This window comes from Pleurodeles waltl, chromosome 12, assembly GCF_031143425.1.
Source record: "Pleurodeles waltl isolate 20211129_DDA chromosome 12, aPleWal1.hap1.20221129, whole genome shotgun sequence".
NCBI classification, from domain to species: Eukaryota; Metazoa; Chordata; class Amphibia; order Caudata; family Salamandridae; genus Pleurodeles; species Pleurodeles waltl.
The window spans coordinates 509,132,306-509,157,552 of record NC_090451.1 but is presented as its reverse complement, the minus strand read 5'-3'; the positions used below and the strand labels follow the sequence as shown (position 1 = coordinate 509,157,552).

At 44.2% G+C, this 25,247-nt stretch overlaps 1 protein-coding gene across 1 annotated transcript in view; it reads left to right on the top strand.

Annotated features, from left to right (window-relative positions):
- The first annotated feature begins 3,175 nt into the window (after positions 1 to 3,175).
- LOC138268004 (endonuclease/exonuclease/phosphatase family domain-containing protein 1-like) overlaps positions 3,176 to 25,247 on the top strand; it is a 100,468-nt gene continuing 78,396 nt past the window's right edge. Inside the window, exons 1-2 of the mRNA XM_069217311.1 lie at positions 3,176 to 3,536; positions 11,193 to 12,020. Of these exons, the coding sequence (XP_069073412.1) occupies positions 3,286 to 3,536; positions 11,193 to 12,020 (1,079 nt within the window). The 5' untranslated portion in view covers positions 3,176 to 3,285. The remainder of the gene's footprint in view (positions 3,537 to 11,192; positions 12,021 to 25,247) is intronic.

Sequence of the window (25,247 nt, the reverse complement as noted above, 5' to 3'; positions counted from 1 at the left end):
TTAAAATTAAAGCAAGAAAAGACTGCATAATATGAGCCTCCGGTCTTGTTATAAAATTGGGCAGGGCCCTTCTTTTCTCCTCCCAGCCATACAGCCCTAATCTTAGTAGCCCTCTTATTGACATTAGAGATTCAAAGCTGGGTTTACATATAACACTTGTGGGACACTTCAAAGGAAACAGGATGCCAAAACAGTGTGTGTGTGTGTCTACTGTCCGGTTGCTGAAAACTCAGCTTTGTTCTACTAAACTCCACCCCCACCTCAGAGCCCATGTTTAGTGTGGTTGAAGACTTTGGCCATCCTGAAAATAAATGTCCAAAGTGGGTAGGGTTAGCCCCTGGAACCCTAACCCCAAAGATTAGAGCACCCCAAGGGTCCTTCCCACCTGTTTGCTCTTGCCAAGCATAAATGCGGCATCTCCAGGCACCCACTTCAGAAGAGTTTCTGGGCCTATCCAAGAACAGAAGAAGGCTGGACCTGATGTGTGCGAACTGAAAATAGCCATGAAGATTGGACCTGCTCTCCCTCTTGTACCTAGGACTGAGAAGTGGACTTCAACAGTCATAAGGCTGACCTCCTGTTAAAGCTACAGGGACACAAGAAGCTACAAGAGGCTTTTTCCTGCAACTGCCGAGCTGACCAGTGCCAACTAGACCTATACTGGACTTTCCTGCTGACCTCGTCCTATCACATTCTATGTCTCTAACTACCTCCTCTAAGGTCCTGGGCAACTATAGCAGTGTACTACCTAGGTGGATTGGGACTTAAAGAACTAAAGTCAGAAGTTAAAATCTTTGACCAGGGTGAACCTGAAAGGTGTATCTGACCTGTGTTTCATCGTGGTCACTGTCAAATTGTGCCTAGGTCCCAGTCTATTGCGTCTATTGACTATCATTAGCACTTTGTGCTTCTTGCTGCTACTTTTACTTAAACATTACCAATTAATATATCCAGTTCCCCTTAATGGATTATTGTCATTTTGGTCTAATTATGTTTATTAAATTTTACTCTATTTTTCTACTTCGTTTTGGAATTTTTATGTTTTGCATTTCAAATGTATTACTGTTTTACTATTGCATAAATACTATACACATTGCCTCTTAATTAAGCATGTCTGCTCTGTGCCATAACTCCCAGGCGCTGCGCTCAGGTTTACATTGTGGCTTTAATGATTCACCCTGACAAGAACTGTGATTACCACTTGAGGTGAGTGCTTACCACCCTCATCTAATAACCCAGCTTCTTACAGATGTATTCTGGGACTCAGTTAAAATCACAAACTTACTGGTATTTGTTTTGAATATGTTAGTATGTTTCACCCCATATGAGAATTAATCAGGAACCATCCCCACATGAGGTGGTTTTCCAGATTGTGGGCGATCAATGCAGTGGAAAAAATAACTGAAACTATAGAAGACAAAATGAATACGTTCGAAAAAGCATGGTCCCATACTGAACATTCATAAATGGGGTGGGAGTCCACATGGAGGTTAATGAGGAAATACTGATAATGTATTCCCATTTAATTTCTGATACTTTGCACATTCAGGAATAAATAACCATGCCAATCACTTACTAACTTTACAGTCTTACACGTGCTGTCAGTTGCTGAATGTAATTTTTTGTTTTGCACTTTAATTTAGTGCAAACTCGACCAGAAAATATTGGGGTGCTTTACATGAGCATTAGTTATATTACACAAGGTCACATTCATTTTTTAGGCACAGAGAAATTAAGTGATTTGCCCTAAATCACAGGATGTTGAGCTGAGACTGACCCCCCAACTCCCCACTTCGAGAGTCATCAGCTCTGGCTGTTACGCCACACCTTCTCCTCTAATTTCTATGTACCTCTCTTGTGGTTTTATGTCTCTGAAGCACCAAAAAATGGCAATGATTTGAAAAAAAAAGTGAAACTACGAACCCCAGCATGCAAAATGCTGTTACTTAAATACCAATCGGTAATGCAGGTGCAGAGGTTCTGGGACCCACAGCCTATTGAACTCTGATAATTGCTGGATTTTACAACCCCAACAACAGTCAAAGCAGACACTTTTTCTTGTTTGCAACAGGGCCCATGGCATTCTTGCTATGCTACTGTTGGCAGCAGTACTTGTGCCTGGCAGTTTAAAATTAAAGGGGCTGGAAAGGTGGGTCTAGTGCACAGTTGTATTCACGTGGTCATTGTTGAGCCAGTGGCTGTCAGTGTAAGGGTGCCCTCAAGTACCCCTGGATTATGCGAGTATAGCTCCTCTTGTACATATTTATTACTTGCATTCTGGGAATTGTAGAGCTGATTTTATTGTGTGTTTAATAAGACTACAAATACCAGAATACAAACGACAAACCCTGGACTTGGTGAAGTACTTTGGACTTATAAGCCTAGTACACAAATGCATTCACTTGATCTGTTTTAAATTGTGCCTAGCAATGCAAGGCTTCCAAGTAAGTTTACAAGCCCAAGGGTTATAGATATATTTACCAGACAACTCCATATCGTCGAGGATACCGTGCGGGGTTTTTGTTTTACAGCATAATGCATTCTGGGATTTGTAGTCCTGGTTGATGAAGTAACGCCTGAAAAAACAGGGATGTAACACAGACCCTTGTAGTCCCTGCGATGGCTCCCCGACGCTTTTGGATCTAAGGCCTATGAATATCTGTGACAAGTGGTGTCTTGGGAGCCCCTCACTACATTCTGCAGGGTGGCCACATCATTTTGCATTACGCTACTGGTGAAAACAATGATTTATGGATCTGTACATAAAAAGGCTATGCCTAAACCTCTGTGTCATTGGAGGCGATGCGTCTCAAGTATCCTTAGTTACAGAGCTGAAAAGACAGCTGAACTACACACCTGTATTTCCATGTTTGGTGTTAAAACCAGCAGGTCTAGTAAGCACCTGCATTCTGTTGCTCAGCTCTGAGTCCGTGGCCAGCAGTGGAAGGATTACTCGGGCTGTCCGGACAGGTCGAGGACACACCTGTAGTCACCTGGTCAGTCTTGCGCCTTTGACCAGCAGTTGAAATAGTCACTGGCAGGCACCTGTAATCTCCAGTTCAGTGCCGAGCCTGCAGTCAGCATTGAAATGGTTACAGGTGCCGGCCAGGCAGGGCTTGTACACACCTGTATTCTCCTGTTTTGTTTACCGTTCAGTCCGTGGCCAGCAGTGAGAGGGTTACAGGGCTGGGCACCGGGATCTAGTGTAAACCTGCACTCGGCCAGCAGCCACGGAGTCACAGGTGCCGGACGGGCGTCTCGGGCACAAACCGCGCTCACCTGTTGATGCGGTACCCGGCAGTGAAGCAGTTACAGGGGAAGGGCAGTCAGTCCTGGGACACACCCTCGCTCGGAGCAGAGACCACTGACGCGGTGTCACACTGCTTCTGCCCGTGTCTGCCTGCCACTGGCACGGGACACCCGGGCTTTACCTACACAGGGAGCGAGACCTTCGTGAGGCCGCGCTGGATCTCCCCCGGGTCTGAGGAGGGTCTAGGGCTGCGGCAGGTCGCCCTGGAAGAGGCGACAGGCACCAGGTAATGCTGGCGGCTCGTGGAAGTGGGTGTATAATGCGCCCACGAGGAAATGTTTGCAGGTCAAACACCGGTCAGAAGGGCACTGGCCTGTAGTGAAGTCCGGAGATTTTTTGACAAACCTGCGCTCCTAAAAAGCTGACAAGGCTGGGGTGGACTTAATTACATGTGACTGAATGATTGTAACTTTCAGCCTGGTCGCAATATCTTCAGATTTTTTCGTCGCCAGTTAACGGAATATATTCGATGTTTGGCGACATAAGGGTGTGTTTTGGAAGCGAGGGTGATTTGTCGTTAGCCTCATTATAAAGGTCATGCCTGAGTTTTGCCTATAGCCATATACATTTGTTTATGTGGTTAGTTAGTCGTTTATATATGTATTTATGAAAAGTGTGGACATTACCCGAAGGTGCTGGAACCCTTTATAGTAGACATATATCGTTAAATGGATAAGTACAGAGGGATCAAAATTACCAAAAATAGTTGTATAAAACAGGAGGCGCTCCTTTTAGGGAACAGGGGGTATTTTCACGGCTCGCTTGATGTTATTTTGAGCACTCCCGCTTCATCTGATACAGCGCTTGGCTGTGGTGCGGCGAGCCAAGCACACCATGCACCCTTCCTCGTATTATCGGTTTGTACAATAGAAAATGTTATTTGACACGTAGCCGCTGTCCGCCCTAGTACGTTTCATAGCTGTTCTGTTTTATGTTTGCATTGGTTACCATTGTTTTATAGTCCTTTATCTCTGCAGGGTCCCCAAGTTGTAACTTGCAACCTATTGCACGTGTGACTGTTGTGTTTGGAACCACATTTTACCTCTCTAGCTACAACTGTGCCATCCCACTTTAAGGTATGCCACACCGCAGGTCTTCCATCCACAGCAGCACGTCACATTAGATCGCACCCTATAACAAGTGCTTGATACGGAAACACAGAAGTGCAGGTACTCTGTATCATCAGAGTACCTGCTTGTATCTGAGAAGTGCCAGTACACTCAAATTAAAAGTATTTCAACTCTGCTGAGAACTGCAGGTACTCTTCCTCTCAAAATAAAGAATTGCAGGTACTCGGTACCGGATGCTATCAGCCCATTTAAAGGATTGCCTGTAATCCAGTGTTACACCAATCAAAGAATCCGTATTTGTAGAACGCCACTTATCATCCACGAGAGTATCCAGGTGCTGTTCCTGAAGTGGGTCAGCGAGATGCAGAGGTGGAGGGTGTTCTAGAACTTGGTGAGGAGAGAGAAGGAGCATCCTCCGGTGCGGTAGCAGCAGATGCGTGGTAACTATGCCAGGGCGAGGTGAGGCGAGCAAAGGGAAGGTAGAAATTCAGGCAGTGGTTCATGTAGGTGGGTCCTTGGTCGTGAAGGGCTTTGTAGGTGTGGTCAGGAACTTAAATTGGCATATTTTCTGGATGGGGAGCCAGTGGAAGTCTCTCAGATGCTAGGTGATGTGGGTCCTCTTTGGCAGGTTGAGGATTAGTCTGGTGCCTGCTTTCTGGATCGTCTGGAGTCTTGTCATGAGTTTGGTGGTGGTGCTTGCATAGAGTGCGTTGCCGTAGTCCAGTCGGCTGGAGATGAGGGCCTGCGTCACAGTTTTCCCTGTGCTGATGGGGAGCCACTTGAAAACTCTGCAGGGCATGAGAAGAATGTGGAAGCACGATGAGGAGACAATTGAGAGTTCAGTGTCCAGGGTGATTCCAAAGTTGCAGGCGTGGTCTTTTGGAGTGGGGGTGGGTCCAAGTTGAAATGGTCACCACGACTTGTTCCAGAGGTACACTACAAAAACATTGGTCTCTTCATCACATCACACCATGCGCATTACACCACACTACACAGTCATATCACATCATACTAGAGTGAACCACTATACATCACCAATCTCCACGCCACATCACATGCTGCCACAATAAGCAATACAAAACTTAACTTTCAATACAGTGTACATCACCATACCTTGTACTATGCTACATAACTCATTACACCACCCCACATTACACAATACTACGCCACAGGTTATCACAGCACATCACATTAGAGCACATCCTAGAATGCAATACTACACCACAAAACAGCTCAAAACAGCATTCACTACATGACACCATGCACAATACACCATACTCACACTGTCACATCACATCACATTACAGTGCAATGTTCACCACATTACATCCCCCGATCTCCACCCCACACCCTACCACAACAGACGATATCAAACCAACTTTCAACACGGCATACATCACATACGCAACACTATGCTACATAACACCACCCCTCCTTATATCACACAAGACTGCACGTACCACAAGACAACCCACAATAACACCCTATAACACATCACAGTGTTCGATACATCATCTAATCCATTATCAGGCCTCACCACACCCCAACAGTGAAATGCCACACCGACTCAGACTGCATCGCTAAACCCACATCATGCTATAATTACTGCTTTAAATGGGCAGGTATCCACAGGTACTTGGTACCTGCACTCTAAATTGAAAAGGAGAGAACCTGCACTGCTGCAATACTTTTGTTAGATGAGCATCTGCACTTCTTAGTAGCAAACAGGTACTCTGGTATACTGCATACCTACACTTTTATATTTCCATTTCAAGCACTGACTACAATACCCAATCCAGACGCTACTTCCATGCTAAAGCAAGCATGAGAGCAGTGTGGAGATTGGCCTGGGTGGGCTGGTTTGATGCTCACTCAGTCACAGGCAGCCTATGCCATTTCTGTAACACAGCTGGGTTGGAGAGATGCAAGTGTGCATGTCAGTTTGGTCGGCCTAAGACGGCTGGCCAAACTGACATGCGTACTTACAAGTGCCTGCCATTCCTCCTCCCTGCCATGGTCCCCCGCCCTAGACTCCTATACCAACTCTCATGGCTCATTCAGACAGTGTCACTGCCTGTCTGAGCTGGGGATGACGCTGCTCTGCTATTACGGGGAAGCCGCCCCTAGATATCAGCCATTGCCTGCACTTCTTGGTGCAAATGCTTTAAGTCCGCAATACAGTGGTTTAGCTTTGTTAATATTTGTAATGCTCTTAATGCCTCTAAAAGAGGAAGCCCAAAGCACTTTCTGGAATGGTCTTTTAAGATACCCACTCAGTTTCTTGTGCATGATTGGTAGTGCATTCTATGTGTTGAATGTTTGGTGTCTTGCCTGGGGTTCAGGGTGTGTGCTCCTAACATGTAGCAGCTGGTTTGTGACCTCATTTGAACCTAGAGGTTATCTCTGTTGTGCACACATACCATTCCGTCTGGTATGTAGGGTTTGATGGATCGTGAATTGAGGAATAGTCACTTCTTTCCAGCTTTCAGGAATTCGAAATGTTAATTCAGTTTATCTGTGGTGTACAGCATGTTGTCTGTGGTATACTGCACATTACGGGAATGGCCTTCCGCAATCTAGGTTGGCAGAAGACTGCAGTTGGCACATGTTGAGGTCTATGTGGAAGCTCCGTAGATGCCTGAGAGTGTTCATTCAGTGTCATACATTCAGGTCAGCACTCTTGATTGGACCAAACCATGAAAAACAAATGTTTGGGAGGAATTGGATCGAATGAAATCCTCAAGTTGGCCCTCATCAATGGGGTGATTAAGCCATGATCGTCAGTGATTCACCAGGCATAGCCCATGTCTAAACATGGTCTTTTCATGCACATAAAAACAGGAGAGGCATTTTCTCCCACGGGGCTGGGTTGACTCGGTCACTTGGGAATAAAGGTGTTCAAGCATGTGCTTGTCTGGCTGAAAATTGAGGTGATCTTTGAAATGGAAACAAGTAAGCCAGGCCTCGACGCTGAAAACACTTCAGCCTGTGGGACGAAACCTGAGCTGGACACTGGGCATGTGAAATATCTGCAGACACCCAGCTCCCGGCCCAAGGCCAGGCACGACGCTTTGCTCCTCCGAGTTCAGACGGGTATGAAAAGACTTTACTTATGAAGTACGGTGGCTCCATGAGTAATATTAGATCTGGAGCTGTGCTGGGTGTCTTTGTCAACTAATAAAGGCCCAACGCATGGACGCCGATTAACAAACTACGAGGGATAGCGAAAGAGTTCCATATTAGAGAAAAACGATGGACTGGAATGTTTCTCAAGTGTTTGTAAATGGCTGAGATTAATTGCGGGATTCCCCCTTCACCGCGCTGGTATTTTATTTTGATTTGTTGTTTAATAGTAGATGCACTAAGTGCGATGGGAATACCCAGCCATGGCCCCTGTGTTCACTGTGCCACAGCACTCACGCTATACCTGACGCTGAGACTTTAAGTAGGCCGAAACCAGTGAGAGATTACGTGTGTCCCCATTCAAGGGGGACTCGAAGAGCAAGGAACAGGCCACCGGGACACTGTAATCCTGAAGAGGCTACTTATGAATCTGTATATTTATGAAACTGCATGTTTAGGCTGCTTTTTTCTTAAAGGTCTTTGTCGAGTTAGCCCTTTCTTACTCAAAGTACAGCTAAGGAACTAATCCGGTGGGAACTTCAAGAGAAACGTTTTTGAGCGGTTAATTGTTTCCAGTAACCTGCCTAAGTGTGACTAGCTGCTCCAGTGCATGTTCTTCTCTTTGATTGCCATGTGTATACCATTAGAAAACCAGGACCACAAGTCCCAAAATGCAAAGAGAAAGCTCGCGCTGAAGCATGTAGTTATGCATGGAACACGAAAACTTGACCACTTTGCATCCTAGAGTAAATGTGTCGATCTTGAAGATAATCTCACATATGTATTTAGCCGACAATGCAGCTCTTGTTCTCCGCCTGTATGTCTTGCAGCAAGTGGCTGGATAACATTCGTGTTTTTAAGAGCTATACAAATGGCGCCACTGTAAGGGTGCGATGACACTAGCACCGAACTGTACCATGAAAGATGCTGAGTTAGGGTCGCCTATTTTAATGTGAGTAAGGGTCGCCCTGAATGATCTGCAGCCTTACAAAGTAGGCCATCTCCAACAATTATTAATTTGTATCGATAGCTGCAGGTGGTGGGTTCCGGGATTTATTTTTTGGGACGGGACTAATTTTCCATCATCGCAATTTGACCCGGACCAAAAGAGAGGCAATAAAGGGAGTAAGACGAAGGCAGGGCGAAACCGGAAATCCGTGACAAAGGGCAAAAGTAGCGATAAAAAACAATCAGCAAGGGTGAGACAAAGAGACAGGAAGTGTGGTCATTTGGACTCAAGATTACGCATTCTTGGCGTTCGGTGGCACCGCTTATGGGCTTCCAAGAAAATCTTTGGGCCTGTGGACTTTTTTCACAGAATTAAATGAAAACCCAGTCACGGGGTCAGTGGGGTGGGCAAGTCTTGCTGACTATGGCATAATCTGTGCAGGCTGCGATAGCAGTAGCAGCGGTTCTCTGGGCCTACTGAGTTGGTTAATTTGAAATTGTTGAACAAATATTTGGGTGACAAGTGGTTGCAAACGTGGACTTTGGAAAGCTGTGTCAAGCAAATTCTACAAAATAAGTCACTGTTCAACTCGGAAAGGAGCTGGAGCCAATGCTCTCTCGGTGTCAGTGAGAGAAAGGTCACAATGTGGGCTGCAGGGGTGGCTGAAGGTAGTGTACCTGGTGTGACGTGGATTCATGCTGTTGAGTTTATTTGGTGTGATCTGAGTGCGTGGGATTGGGTATTGTGAGTATCCAAGGTCGGATCTGATTAGCATGCTGTGAGAGCATGTTTGCATTGTATAAGTGTCATCCAAGTGCGATTGGTCTGGTCTTTGCAAGTGGGCTCATGTAATCAGTGTACAGCGAATACATGGAATTAAGTATCACTGGTGCAACGCAAGTCGTGTCATTGGCTCAATGAGAGCCCGGTGAGTGTATCCGTATGATGTGGTTAGTAGGCTCATATAATTAGAGGGATGCAACTGCAAAGGGTTGCATGCCACTGGTACTTCACTGTGTCAAAGCACACTGCTTTTACTCCATTCTTTGTAGACCTGAAGCGATCCCCCAGGCGTTTCCCTTGACGCCCACTAACAGACCATCCTAACTCAACCAGGTACGTTGCCTCTGTAAGACTAAGGGGGTCATTATGAACACAGCTGTAAACACCGCCGTGTTCATGTCTGCGGTCTTTCCATAGACCGCCAGCCCCCTTGAGACCCTGCCGACTGCATAAAGAATATTCCGCTGGGCCGGGACATTGCCGACGGCTCCACATGGAGCCGTCGTCAATGCCTCAGTGCGGCAGGTGCAGCAGCACCCATTGCGCAGATCACTGCCCGTAAATCGGGCAGTGACCTGCACAACAGGGCACTGCATGGGGGCCCCTGCACTGCCCATGCGAAGTGCACTGGCAGTGCAGGAGCCCCCTTAGGGGCCCTGGAGCAGCCCTTCTGCCAGCCTTTCCCTGGCAGGTTCCCCCACCAGGGAAAGGCTGGGTGAAACAGGGTACATTATCCAGATGCTGCTTGCAGCGCTGCCCTGTCGGATAATGTAATCCGCCATCATCAGGCTGCCTGGCGGCGGTAGCCTCCCTGTGTTTATTATATGATGGTTCAGACCGCCATGCCAGTGGTGGTCTTTTCCGCCGTCCGCCACCATGGCGGTCTGAACCACCGGGCTCATAATGAGCCCCTAAGTCTCTTTCTCCTCTAGGTTCGCTGTACGAATGATCACTCACCCTTGCTCTGCCAACAATGACACCGGCTATCAGTAAAAGGTACTTGGGGGGTAAGTCCTTTAATGATCCCAGAAAACAGTGCGTTCCTATATCTTCTTCAGTGAGAATCTTATGTGGATGCTGTTGATCCACTGAAAGTGGCCTTACCGGTAGAGGAAAACATGTTAGTGAACCTGTGCAGGTCAGAACTCCTCAAGATTAGAAATTATTGAATTGTTTCATGTCTATATTGGGTGACATGAGTGACTGGTGGGATGCCCAGTGTCAGTAGGGATCAGTATCCTTCAGAATTATTTCTTATTGATTTTATTTATTTTACATTTGTATTGGATGAAACCATTGTCTTCAGATGGGATCTGCAGGGTTACTGGCTGTACTGGTCAGCAATTGTCAGAATTGGGTACTATTGAATTTATTCCAACAAATTCACTAGTAACACATTTAGGGATGTTTGTTTTCACACATTCAATAATTTATTTCTAATTTGGACGAATGCTCATTTCTGTAGGCAGCAACCCTGGACCTCCAGCCTGAAGACACTGATCTGTCTGGATAAGACAGCTATGGCACAGACACCACTTTTCAGAAAGGTAGAGTTCATGCAGGCACTGCCCAGAATTAAAGTGATTCACCTTCAAAATGTAACACCACTTACACTCTTGAAGTTATTAGATGTCACCTTGAAAAAGACTTGATGTCTGATAAATACCCCTTGAGGCTGAACCATATAAAGGTAACCAGAAAACCATTGATTGTCATTCATGTTCTCCCTGATTCATGCTCACCATTCTCTTGAATTGAATTATGCACATACTTTAAGTGGAAAAATTATATGTGGTTCATCTATGTATCATAGCTGTGTGCAGGCACGAACAAGTCTTGTACTGGAGTTTATTCATGTTCCCTACTGCTAAGATGGCACAATAAAAACTCAGCGTGTTTTAAACATGTCCTGCAGACTTGTGCCAGCATTAATGCTCAGAATTTTGTGCTCCCTCAGGGCCATGGGACAGAGCCTACGATGTCACCGGGGAAGCCACAATGGTATGCCACGCTCACTGAAGAAGAAAAAACGTCCGCTCAGTGCAGCCAGTCAACCCTCTGAAACTTTACTGGGAACCTCCAACCAGGTAAACATCAACTTGGCATCTGAGGAGGAGCTAATGACCCTCCCAGGTGTCAGCCGGGCCATGGCACATAGCATTACTGTTTATCGGCACCGGATCGGCGGATTTCGGAAGGTGGAGGACCTTGTCCTTGTTGCTGGGTTTGGGGCAGAGAAGATGCAGCAGCTGCGGTCTGAGATCTGCGTTGGTGCTATCACCAGGCGCCCCATGCAGGGCTCCTGTTTGGATTTACCTTCCTCCACCAAAGTGAACTTGAACACGGCGAGCATGGCAGAACTCCTGAACTTGGGATATCTCTCAGAGGAGCTTGTGCAAGCCATCTTGTCCTACCGGACTGGACATGGGGCTTTCAGGCGCTTGAAAGACTTAGAGAATGTTAATGGTGTTGATGAGGCACTGTTGAAGCAGATTGAACCCCATCTATCAATATCCATACCGCGGCCTGCCACCATCCATGTAGACCTGAACTGGGCTGATTTTTCTGAATTGCGCAGCAGCGACCCAAAAGAGCAGCTGACTACACCAAACGGTCCCAGGATTAGAGACCCTCACATAAGTCAGCCCTCCCAGGTCTTTAGTGGCCTCTATGCTGAAAGGCGTGTTGTGAGGGTGGGCAGCTGTATCCTTCAAGGCCTGACGCTGGCGATGGTGGAAGACAGGAGGCTCAGAGAAGGTCTGTGCCTCTCCCTGCTGGAGAACGGGTGAGTACACTGAGTGAATTCATCCCAGAGGCAGAAAGGATAATAATGGCAGAATGTCTGAACTCACACATAGGTCGACTCGCATAGGCAGAAGTTAGGTGTATTTATTTCCTGAAAGTTAAAGTTGATAATAGTCTCGCTTTGTCTAGGACAGTGGCTGTTTAGTTCCTCAGTTAAGTGCTACGCAAACAAGCACCACACCTAACTGGTTAACAAAAAAAAATGAACACCAGCACAACTGGTTTAAGTGTGTCCACATGAACAACGGGGTTGCTTAGCTGGATGTTCATAATGGTTATTAGGAAATAGCAAGTCGGTGATTAAACTAAAAGAGCTGGGAAGTGAGCAAGGTACAGAATAATAAGCTAGTTAGCTAGGTTTGTTTCCTATCACAAATAGTCTGACACTGTTATGGCCTGCTGACGTTGTGATTGTGATAAATCATACTCTGCCACAGATGGGATGGGCTGGCATGAGTCAAGTGGCAGCCATGTTTAAAATACAGTTGTGTGTAATTTGCCCTAATATCAAACGGGAATAAATGACAAAGGTTGGTTGCCTGAATAAAGGGCCAGTTGCCACCATGACCGTTTTTTACCAAAAGATCAAGAGGTGTGTAAAATGTTCATAAGTTCCTATGCAAACACGGGTCACTCGGCTCAGATTGCAATAATGCAAGCCTTTTGCCATTATGTTTGTGGAGGTTTTCCTTACTACTAAGCCCAAAAATGAGCACCAAGTCCACCCCTTTAGCACTTGAATGCCGTGTTGTGAGGTGGAGCAGTCCAAGGCTTAATCTGGGTAGCTGTGATGGGTAGAAACTGGAATTCGATTAAATATATCAGTCAGTAAATCTTCTCCAGCTTGTGTTTTTACTTAAAATGAAAAGTATTTTTTTTTAATGCACAACTCAATATTGTTCGTAAATATTAGAGGATAACCGTATAGTGCACAAGTAACAATCCAGTAGTCACTGTGAAGGGGAGCAGCCAGAACAGACTTCGGCTGTTCTTCAATGGTAAGAAATCATGTAGATGTAATCAATGCAAGGCAGTACACAGTGCCTCGTGGTGGGAAATGCTTCATAGCTTTAGCATGACACTCCCCTATGTCCCCCGTCTACACCTCCCAACAGACTGTAGGTAAGTAGAGAGTGAAAGGTCCAAAACTTAAACTTGTGTCCAAAATGTTTCCCACTTGCATTTTTCCTTCTGTAACTTTTTAGTCCTCTGCTAGTGACTCTTGCTTTTACCGGCTTCAGCAGGGGTTCTACTGCTCCTGGTAGTATATCCTCCCATACTACCAATTGGGGGAGTCTGCATTGGCTCTGCTCCGGCCTGAACTACGCTGCTGCAGTCCCACAACAACTCCCGTCTGGTGCATATACTTGCATCTCTGGTTGAAGAAGGAAGCAGGAAGCCAAACACCTGTGGAGGTGGAAGCAGCCTACACATGCTTAATTCGCAGTTGAGTGGGTCTTCAATGAGGGTTTTTCCTCATGTATAAATACAGCCCTCCACTGTAATAGAGTGAAGAGTCTACTCCAGGTCTCAGTGGTGATATCAATGGAGGTCAATGTTACTGCCAACTACAGTATGGATTCTCACGTTAGCGCTTTCCTTCACGTAGTGCTTTTGGTCTCCTCTAAGAAGACCACTGAAATACTTTTGTGATTTATTTTTTAAGGCATCAAGGAGGCACAGGTGCTTTGTTTTCTTTGGGGAAATTCTGGGGCGATTTATGGGCATGGCACGTCACCGCAAGCACTTCTGTTTCTGGGCATGCCGGCGGTGGCCTTAGTGTCTCAAGGCTTCAACAAACTAACTCGGAGTGCAGATCTTTTCTTGGGTTGCATTGGCCTGGGTTCTTATGTTCCTGTCTCAGCTCATCGCAGTCCCCTTTTCCTAGGCAGCCTGACCTTTGTGCAAGTGTACCTCCAGTGCCCATCCTCAGCAGTCAGTCAACTCCTTCTTTCATGACAAACCCAAAGCAAATGTTCTCCTTGCAGGTTACAGAATGTCCCAGGGCCTCGTCCCAAACCTGTCTAAGAGCAGTTAGAGGCTCCTCATCATAAAGCTGGAGAAGGGAAGCTGGCTACTAGCGACCTCTCCCTGAAGCAAAAAAAAGGTTTCTGGGACTTTCTGGTGTGGGTCCCCATATTCCAGTTTATTATTAATATTATTTGAAAGCGTGTAATGTGTGCAGATACCCCAAGGGGTTTCCGGGCACAGAGCAACGGTAGGGTGACCAGTGCAAAGAGTTTAAAAAGACAGACCTTTAGGCCTTTGTGAAAAGCCAAGAGCGATGTACAATTTCTTAGTCACTCAGGAAGAGAATTCCACAATTTAGGGTGCAGATGAGAAATTTCTGCACAGTGACTGGTGGTTTCTGCCCCATCTTTATACCACATTTGCAGGCAGAATTTGTGTCTTCTGCTTTTGCAGCTCTAGGGTCGGTTTGAGGCAGTTCTTGCCTTTTTTTTTATTTTTCCCAGCATGGTCTAGATATAGAGTCAAGAGGAAGGTGGGTGGAGTTGGGATGTCCTTCCCAGAGAAAACCCAAACAAAGGACATAAATGGAGGAGAGTTTTCACCACTTAACTACCTCTCACCCTGGTAGGACTAACACTTCTATGCCCAAAGGCGCTGGAAAGAGCACGAGTTTCCCTACAGTTCAAATGGACCATTTGCCTCCTAGCCTCAATACCCTAATGTCTGGTCCACAACAAGGGGTCTTAGAAATGCTGGGGAGAAGCTCTGCAATTCACAATACAGACTGGGCTCTCACTCCAACTTTCATTTTCACTCCAGAGCACATGCACTGCATGCACATACTTAAGTTACACGCATTTTCATCCCTATTCTACTGAATGGAGTGAAGGTCCTGGTTGCATAGTAGTGGCAACCAAATTAAAAAACACTGGAGAGGCCAACAGCCAACTCTTCTTCATAGATAACAGGTTAAAAGGGCTGTACTGCCACTGTTATCTGTTGCCACAACCACTGTCAGCCCTGCACAACCCAGTTAGCTGATAATAAATAGCCATAATCATACAAGCAAGGTTCATATGATGTGCCCTTCCAGACCTCAGAGCCCGCTTCTGCGTTACATTCTGTGTCTCGGGCAGGGGGGGGGGTGGTGTGAACAGCACAAACATAGTTTTCCCGTGTGTGCAGACCCCAACAATCTAAAACCAACAAAACATTACTACAGGGAGTGCAGAATTATTAGGCAAGTTGTATTTTTGAGGATTAATTTTATTATTGAACAACAACCATGTTCTCAATGAACCCAAAAAACTCATTAATATCAAAACTGAATATTTTTGGAAGTAGTTTTTAGTTTGTTTTTAGTTTTAGCTATGTTAGGGGGATATCTGTGTGTGCAGGTGACTATTACTGTGCATAATTATTAGGCAACTTAACAAAAAACAAATATATACCCATTTCAATTATTTATTATTACCAGTGAAACCAATATAACATCTCAACATTCACAAATATACATTTCTGACATTCAAAAACAAAACAAAAACAAATCAGTGACCAATATAGCCACCTTTCTTTGCAAGGACACTCAAAAGCCTGCCATCCATGGATTCTGTCAGTGTTTTGATCTGTTCACCATCAACATTGCGTGCAGCAGCAACCACAGCCTCCCAGACACTGTTCAGAGAGGTGTACTGTTTTCCCTCCTTGTAAATCTCACATTTGATGATGGACCACAGGTTCTCAATGGGGTTCAGATCAGGTGAACAAGGAGGCCATGTCATTAGATTTCCTTCTTTTATACCCTTTCTTGCCAGCCACGCTGTGGAGTACTTGGACGCGTGTGATGGAGCATTGCCCTGCATGAAAATCATGTTTTTCTTGAAGGATGCAGACTTCTTCCTGTACCACTGCTTGAAGAAGGTGTCTTCCAGGAACTGGCAGTAGTACTGGGAGTTGAGCTTGACTCCATCCTCAACCCGAAAAGTTCCCACAAGCTCATCTTTGATGATACCAGCCCAAACCAGTACTCCACCTCCACCTTGCTGGCGTCTGAGTCGGACTGGAGCTCTCTGCCCTTTACCAATCCAGCCACGGGCCCATCCATCTGGCCCATCAAGACTCACTCTCATTTCATCAGTCCATAAAACCTTAGAAAAATCAGTCTTGAGATATTTCTTGGCCCAGTCTTGACGTTTCAGCTTGTGTGTCTTGTTCAGTGGTGGTCGTCTTTCAGCCTTTCTTACCTTGGCCATGTCTCTGAGTATTGCACACCTTGTGCTTTTGGGCACTCCAGTGATGTTGCAGCTCTGAAATATGGCCAAACTGGTGGCAAGTGGCATCGTGGCAGCTGCACGCTTGACTTTTCTCAGTTCATGGGCAGTTATTTTGCGCCTTGGTTTTTCCACACGCTTCTTGCGACCCTGTTGACTATTTTGAATGCAACGCTTGATTGTTCGATGATCACGCTTCAGAAGCTTTGCAATTTTAAGAGTGCTGCATTCCTCTGCAAGATATCTCACTATTTTTTACTTTTCTGAGCCTGTCAAGTCCTTCTTTTGACCCATTTTGCCAAAGGAAAGGAAGTTGCCTAATAATTATGCACACCTGATATAGGGTGTTGATGTCATTAGACCACACCCCTTCTCATTACAGAGATGCACATCACCTAATATGCTTAATTGGTAGTAGGCTTTCGAGCCTATACAGCTTGGAGTAAGACAACATGCATAAAGAGGATGATGTGGTCAAAATACTAATTTGCCTAATAATTCTGCACTCCCTGTATAGTGAATTCGAGACAGGGCTCATTCTCTCCAGGAACAAGCAGCAAACCTTTTCAGTCCCAGCAGAAGGGCAGGCGCAGAGCACCAATTAATATGAATTGCATAAAGTGTAGCTGGAGGTCATTCAATGACGAAATGTCCTCTGTGCTTTTGGTGGACAAGAAGGTAGCCTTGCCATATTCTGAAGTCTTTGCATGGGTTTGTGTTGAGGGTGGAAGAGAGTAACACCCAAAAATATGCACTTGTGTAACTGATCCCTGAGTTCAATGGCCAGCCTCAAATTGAGGTGGCAGAGTCCAGTTTAGAGAGGTCTTTTTTTGAAGGTCTTCATTTAAAAACGATTCATTTTAGAGGCAGCAGTTGCCTGTTTGGGCCAATGACAGGCATGTGTCAGAAAACCTACTTATTTTTTTCAGAACTGCCGCAGGCAGGGGACAAGGGCTGATGCCAACATATTCATGGTGAACTCACCACAGGATTCTTAGTTTTGGTGGAGGTAACCTTTGGTCTGTTGCAGCACCTCCTCACATTGATTGAACGTATTCAGTTGGTACTAGATGGTGAGTATCATCTGCATAGCTGCAAAAGAGAATGCAGTCAGGAATGCAGTAAATATTTAAAAGTAGCGGCAAGAGTACGGAGTGCTGCAGGATCTAGGGGGCTTGAGGGAATGTTAGTGGTCTGCAATTGATAAGTGGAGAATGTTCTGCTCAATGTAGAGCTTGGCCCTGGGCGTCTACCTGGCATTGTTTTTTGCAGGGGTGAAGAATGGTCGACTGTGTTGAACACCTCTGATAAATCCAGTAGTAGCAGGGCCTAGGCAAGCCACCTTAAATAATGATACTTCTGATCTACTGACTATAAGTTAAATTAATGAATGAACATCAAATGGACTAAAGAATAATGTAGTCGACTGGTCACTCTAGGAACCCGTTTCCAGCAATCTGTCTGTAGGTTGGGTTATGAGTACCACACTTATTTCTAATTCTAGATTTTCTACTTCACCTGAAGGCATAACAGAAGAGTGGTAATACTGGCCCTTCCATTGTAATGGGCTAAATGCACTAAAGTTCTTTTAATGCAATCGTCTTAAGAGACATACGCAGGTGCGTGATCAAAGCTGGACATAACATTTACACCAACATCTTTAGGACACCTGCTCTGATATATAATATGTCTGGTGACATTTGAGAAACCCCCAACACTAATGATGTATTGTGTGTATAGCTGTTATGAAAAACAAGTACTCCCAGAAAGTGAACAGGTGATCCAGTTCCAAATGTAAATAATAAATAAAGAGAAAAGGTGAAAAGACTGCTATGCACGCAGTGCACGCAAAGGTACAGACCAATCATTTATTAATAACTTTGATTCAGGACAATTTCAACACACGTTAATACAGTGGATACAAGGATAATGTACCAAAAAGTTTAAACAAAGTACAACCATTGAGTATAATGTTCACAGAACACATCATAGACCAAATCAGCCTAACAGAACAACTAAATAATTTTCAGTCTGAATTTTAATTTTCTTGATGCATCATTTAGAAAACCTGTCACATAATTTCTTCCTCTATTACTACATAATACCTGTGGCCCCGTTCATAACTCAGCGTTCTTCCAAATACTGTATGCCTTTTCATTAGGGTTCAAAAAAAGAACCAAATGACACCCGAGAATTCTACTTCAAGAGAACCTATTAATGACAACAACAGTTACTACCTAGGTTACTCTTAAACCTACTGGTATCTAAAAGTCAGATTTGGCCAAGTAATCCAACAAGTGTGTAAAATGCATGTTTTAAGGAAATGTATTCCAGCGGGGATTTCTGCATACTGCACTTACATAACACGGGTTCACAAAATGCTTTTGGATGGATAGGTTAGCAAGTTTCATTATGGAAGAATTGTGGACGTTACAGTATTATTTCTCCTTATCAAACACCATATCGGCCAGTAGTCATGGCTCTTTCCAACGTCCACCCTGAACAAGTCTAAATTCTGCTGCCTGCGATGGAGAATACTCTCTATGACCTGGAATATAGTCATTTGTCCCAATCGGCAAAAAACAAAAGGGAATACCCAGTATCCCAACTAGAAATGTGTTCTAGAAAGGAAGCAGTGTTTTCTTTAGGGCTATTTGTGAGTAACCAGTTCTTACCTTTAGCCAGTGTGAAATGTGTGACTGGGCTCGGTGGTATGTTTCATATAACCCAGAAACATTACACTCAATGAAAATTATCAATATACAGTGCAACTGACGAGCATTCTGCATACATCTGATTTGGCAATTATACAGTATTTACTTTTATTTCACAGTGAATTATTGGAACATGTATAAATGTAAGATGCTACAGCATATAGTGCAGGCTTCAAAGTGCTCTCTGCTCGTTGTCGATTCACAAAACGTGGATAATAATAGGCAACTCTACTACAAGTGCTTTCTCTTAAACAAGGGTGTTTTTGGTGTGGTTGCAGGTGAGGTCCTTGAAAAAGTATTTAGAAAGTAGTAGTTTATGTTCGACTCTAACAATACTCCTGAAGAAACCATTGTTTTTTTTTTTTTTACAACAACATGCAGCAGTGGCACAGAGTAGATTACACAATCTTGCACACGTTGAAGTGATTGTGATAATTGGGAGGGGGCGGTTGATTTGGGCCTCGAGAACCATCAAAGGCTAGAACCCCCCTAAGACACAATCAAAATGGATCAGATGGTCTGAAAAGAGGAAAGAATCAAAGTAAGCCACACACAGCCCGTGATCAGGGCAGGTACAAGGTGACTGGGGGACACAAATAAGACTATGTGACGTAAACACTGGAAAAACCAATGGGTTTCGCCTTTGTTTTTTCTTTTGCATTCTATCTTGCTAACTGGATTATAACTATTAGAAAAAGGTTAAAATAATGTTTGTTTTAAATTTGATAAACTGTTAATAGTTGTTTATTTTGCAATATATGTTGAGTTAATATCCCAGAGTTTCAAACTCGTAATTTGTACCTTATTTAATAGGACATTGTACTAGAGTATAGTAATGTGTAGTTAGTAAAGTGCCACTGCACCTGCTGCACCATTCAAATCATGCTCCTTTTAACTGCAAGGTAACTGCAACTGAGACTGCCTGTTTAGTGGTAAAATATAGCAATATTTGATGTTTAGAGGAGCTACAACAGCTGTTGGTCCCGGTCAACTGCACTTGCTGCACCATTCAAATCATGACCTTAATGCCTGCAAGGTAACTGCACATGTGAATGCCTATTTTTGAAGTACAATTTAGTAATAATTTGTGCTTAGTGGGGTACCTAGAGCTTTTGGCCCCAGTGTCACTGCACTGACTGCCTGTTTAGTAGTAAAATATAGCAATATTTGATGTTTAGAGGAGCTACAACAGCTTTTGGGCCTGGTGCCACTGCACCTGCTGCACCATTCAGATCATGACCCTATTGCATGCAAGGTAACTGCACTTGTGACTGCCTGATTAGTAGTAAAATATAGCAATATTTGGTGTTTAGAGGGGTTCCTAGAACTTTTGGCCCCAGTGTCACTGCATCTGCTGCACCACTAAAATCATGACCCTAGTGCCTGCAAGGTAACTGCACTTGTGACTGACTGGTAGTAAAATATTGCAATATTTGGTGTTTAGAGGAGTTGTGACAACGTCTGGCTCCGGTGCCACTGAACCTGCTGCACCATTCAAATCATGACCCTAATGCCTGAAAGGTAACTGCTGATGTGACTACCTGCGCAGTAGTAAAATATAGCAACATCTGGTTCTTTAGAGGACTTCTGACAACTTTTGGCCCTGGTACCACTTCACCTGCTGCACCATTCAAATCATGACCCTAGTGCCTGCAAGATAACTGCACTTGTAACTGCCTGTTAATAAGTCACTGAGAGAATAACAATTTGGAATAAAACGTCACCCAATTATACAAATTACTTTTCTTTAAAAATGAGTGAGTGGTAATTTAAGAAACAAATACACAAATAATTTTAATATTTACAATTGTTATTAATCAGAAATGTAATTATTAAGTAAAGAAAAATACAACACAATGAGCCCACATCTGCACTCAATACTCTATTGCAAGATGGCTGACATGTTTACACACATTTCAATGTGAACGACTTGCATTCAGTTAATCTTTTTGCGTACAAACACTAACAAGTAACCATTCACCAAAAAGTGGAAGGTGTACTTTGCCTCGCTCCACGCGATGGCAAAAGCAGAACAGAAGAGCAAGAAGCGACCTGCTAGCCCAATAAAAAGCAAGTAAATTCAAGCAACGTTGGAGCAAGGTTTGAATGAACAAACAGGAAGTTCAGTTAAGTAAGGGGTGAAGTAGAGGTGGGTTCTAAGTCCCTTTAAAGATTTTTTTTTTTAGCAACATAAGACTTCAAAAGTGCTGTGCAGGCGAAACCTAACAGAGAGGCATGAAGGCATGCAAGCAGACAACCACAAAATGGGAGACCATTAATGAACATTAAAACAGTTGTAATAAATGGACCCTGGTTCGGGCATATTGTCTATACGAATAAAGATCGGTGGCTCGTTAATAATGGGCTGCACCCCGCACCGGAGAGTGTCTTAAGCTTCACATTTGGGCAAAGAGCGTAACTCTCTCAAGAAAAGACAGCAACGTTACACTTTTTGCTTAAGGTGCAGCAGGATCATTTTTTGTTTAAAAAAAATCATCTTGCCGTTCCTTAAGCATAACATTAATATATTTTCTTAAGAGTGCTATTCTCTTTGCTTAAAGGCGCAGCGTCCACCATCAAACTGTTTTATCTGCACGTCAGGGCACTGGCTTCACCATCCCTAAAATCACCCAGGAGACACATGAAGCTCCATGGGAAAACAGAGAAGGGAAACAGTCCAGCACAATAGTAGATTCATGGGCGCAGGCCGTAACAGCTCAGCGTCATCCTGATGACGTCAGTTGTTTCCATCCGCATTAAAAAACAAGCATTTGCAATGCAACGGGTCTTGCGTTTGCTCATGTAAGAGCTGATCGCGTTGTAAACTCCTAACCCGACTTTTCATCTATCGGCAAAAGTGCTTTTATGTAGGTAACCCGAAAAAGTGAAATTAAATGTGTAAAGCGCTCGACTTCTGCCAAGTGAAATCGCGCTAGGAAAATAGAGAAAAAGTAGTCCACGAACCCACAGAAAACAGCGAGCCTCGCATGTTTTCTGTACTTGGTCGCTGTGCTCGAGAAGGGCTAACCACCGGAAAAGGCATGACGTGTGCATGTCATCCACTAATGAAAGCAAGCAGATTTTACTAGGGAAGCCCACGAACCAATGAAACACACTGACGTGATGTCGACAGGGTTTCGAGCCCTTTTCTAATAACTAAAGCATCTCGCTGCGATACGCATGCGCGAGCGCATGCAACGCAGGCTCAACCCTAAAAAACGAAAAACCTCTTGATACCTCTTCCTGATGCCGTTATGTAAGCTGATCACAAAACAGTTGCACTTGTAGGTCGGCTCCTCTTGGAAGCAAATGTGCAGGTAAAGAGTTATTATGCTGTTTGCATGGAAACCTTTCAAAGAAAAAATAGTTATAGATTAATTTTAATTTGACTTAATTTACAGTGAAACTTTCTGCTTTGCAAGTAAACCCCTCTGACTGTCATGTAACTGCACAAGACAAATTGAGAAACCTCTAGAGACAGGTTGAAAACAGTGTCCGGCTTTTAATTGCCACCCATTCCCCCAGATAGAGCATTAACCATTGATGTAAATTAGGTGAGAGAACGAGCTGCTCATCCAGTGGCTAAATTGCACATGGTGAAACTAGAAACACTGTTCTCAATCCCAGCTTCCCAAATTGACCAAATTCTGTGGTCTCAGGCAATTATTTTATTTCGCCATGCCTCCTTTTTCTTCAGTATCGTGTATGAGAGCATCTTTAAATACACGAGTTAAGGATGAGTGCTGTCCAAAAACCTCTTGCTACACAATGTTGCCCCAGGCATATTAACAATTTACAACACATTTAGGCTGCACATGACAACTGACTTACCTCTTGGTTCACTACTGGCATCATCGCTGCCTGGGAGGAAGGGACACGTCTATATTTTTTCAAACTATCACTTCTAATAAATGCCTCTCAATGTACTGGTATCATTTAAAATACTAAGGTGAAATGTTTCCCTTTGTTAAAGAAACACACTTGCTTGAACTTTTAACAGACTTTATCATATTTTTACATGGTGCGTTACACAATTTACATGCCAAACAGTTTCATGGCTGTGCACAGGCCCTTAGAGCCAAACCAAAGTTTTGGCTTATCTCTGCCTCAGCTCCCCCTTTTAGTTTGTTGACGTACCCACCTCTTATTAATAGTGTGGAGAATTCAGTGTTCTCATTCAATCATGTTTGCAGCAATACAAGGTAAGTCCTGATCAAAGACGGTAGTGGCACCTGGATAATCTTCAAAAATCTAATACATAGAGAAAATGTGCTTAAAACATCATGCCTTGCCACCATTTTGGAAAGTTTTCTTAGGGATACTGAATCACAAACAGTCCTAAGGAGTGTAGGGCTGTTCTGTCACACATGAAAGTATTGTAATATTTCCTTAGGGTCTCTTTGGAATCTCTGGATTTTATACTAATTTGTGTGGAAATAGTGCTGTACAATGTGCTATTTGGAGATGTACTTAAGCATTTTGTTGGTTTTCGTGGGGGATGGTGTTAAACACTCTCCTTCCTAACCCTTTTGGAGGAAGTTAGGTTTGCATTCTTTCTTCGCTCTGTTAAACCAGAGGCAGGCATTTACACCCCACCACTTTTAAAATTCACCAGCCACCACTGCATGAGAACACATTAAGTTAATCAATCCCAAATTTTTTCAAATGCAAGCCAAAACATGGGGGTGTGCATGAGCTTGCATCTTATTCAGTTTGGGTCGTGTGCTGTGCATCATGCCTCTGCAGTGTTCATCACCATGCTACTGCTCTGCTCCATGCTCCTGATGTTCAATTTTGGAGTTCCTCTTCTGATGCATTGTTGGAAGAGTTAAGCCCCTCATGCTGCCAGAAAGAGTATACTAAAGGATACAAAAAGTGATAGATGAAATGGCTGAATTAATCTCAGCCACTGGTATTACCTTGGGCTGCATCCCAATCCATCATTATTTTGCACACCATGCCACCTCAGTTTGGACCCAGCTATACACGGCTGATTAGCCCATAACTAGTGTGAAACTGATCCTGGGTTGCATGTGTTCCGATTCAGGCAGGACCTGCCATGGCCATTCAGGCTGGACTATTCTCATCGGAGCAGGGTTAAGACTGACTTGCATATAGCTGAGTCCAAACTGTGGTGACATTGTGTGCAAAATAACGGTGGAATGGGATGCGGCCTGAGTAATTACCAGTGACTAAAAATAGTACAAGCATTCCATCCATAACTTTTTTGTATTCTTCAGCCAGAAAGAGCGTGGCATGCAGCTTAAAAGCACATTCAAATACTAAGAGTTGGGTTTGGCTAGCATTTTGAATCCTGACAAAAACAGTAAAAGCCCAGTAGAAAAAAAAACAGATTTACTTTTCTGCATAAAATTGTGTGTGCTGAATCATTGCACTTATCAGATGTAAAAATATTCTCATATGCGTTAAATGCAAGCACTCTAGGGGAGATGGAATGACTGTCCAAATATCCAGTAACATGAGATGAGAGGTTAATAGCCTTCTGCATTAAGCCACTGCCCATTTAATGTATATTTAAAAATATTCGTGGCATTATAACATGCACACCACTGCGCTGTTCCTTAATACAAGCCTTACCTAAAACCAAAACGGAGTGTGAAAGAAGGACAGCAGGAAAAGGGCATTTGAAAGCAGAAACCCCTGATCCATCAAGGTGGCGGTTGAATGCTGGGGATGGACGCCTTAAGAATTTTGGGGACCTCGGACCAAAAAGAATTTGGGGCCCCATGCTGGGAAAACCTCTGAATTTATTATTCATTTTCAGCTCATTTCCGCTCTCAGCAGTTAAGGTTGGATCATTGACAACCCTCTTCGTTAGCCAGCCTACATCTGGGTCCTACCCTGCAACAACAGTCCCTTTCTGACTGGCTGGCACAAAAGAAGTACAGCAAGCATTGGCATAGCCAGTAGATCTTGCTTTTAGGACCTTCTAAGTCTTTAGCCAGAGATATTGTATTTGCCGATGTCTTTAAGCTATGTTGTAGAGCAGCCTGGGTGCATGGCAAAACACCTCTGAGAGTCTCAGGACGCTGGAGTTGCTAACTGCTTTGTGGTAATCTGTTAATTCGAACAGCCAGCTCTTGAGTTCTTTCTGCATCTCAGTTCACCAGGCATTTCTGAAATGTACCCAAGGGACTTCACCAACTGTCTAAAACTGTTTCAAGTATTCCCTTACAGGGCTACTATTTCATCTCATCCTTAGAGAAGGCACCTACTGACCTGCTGTGGCTA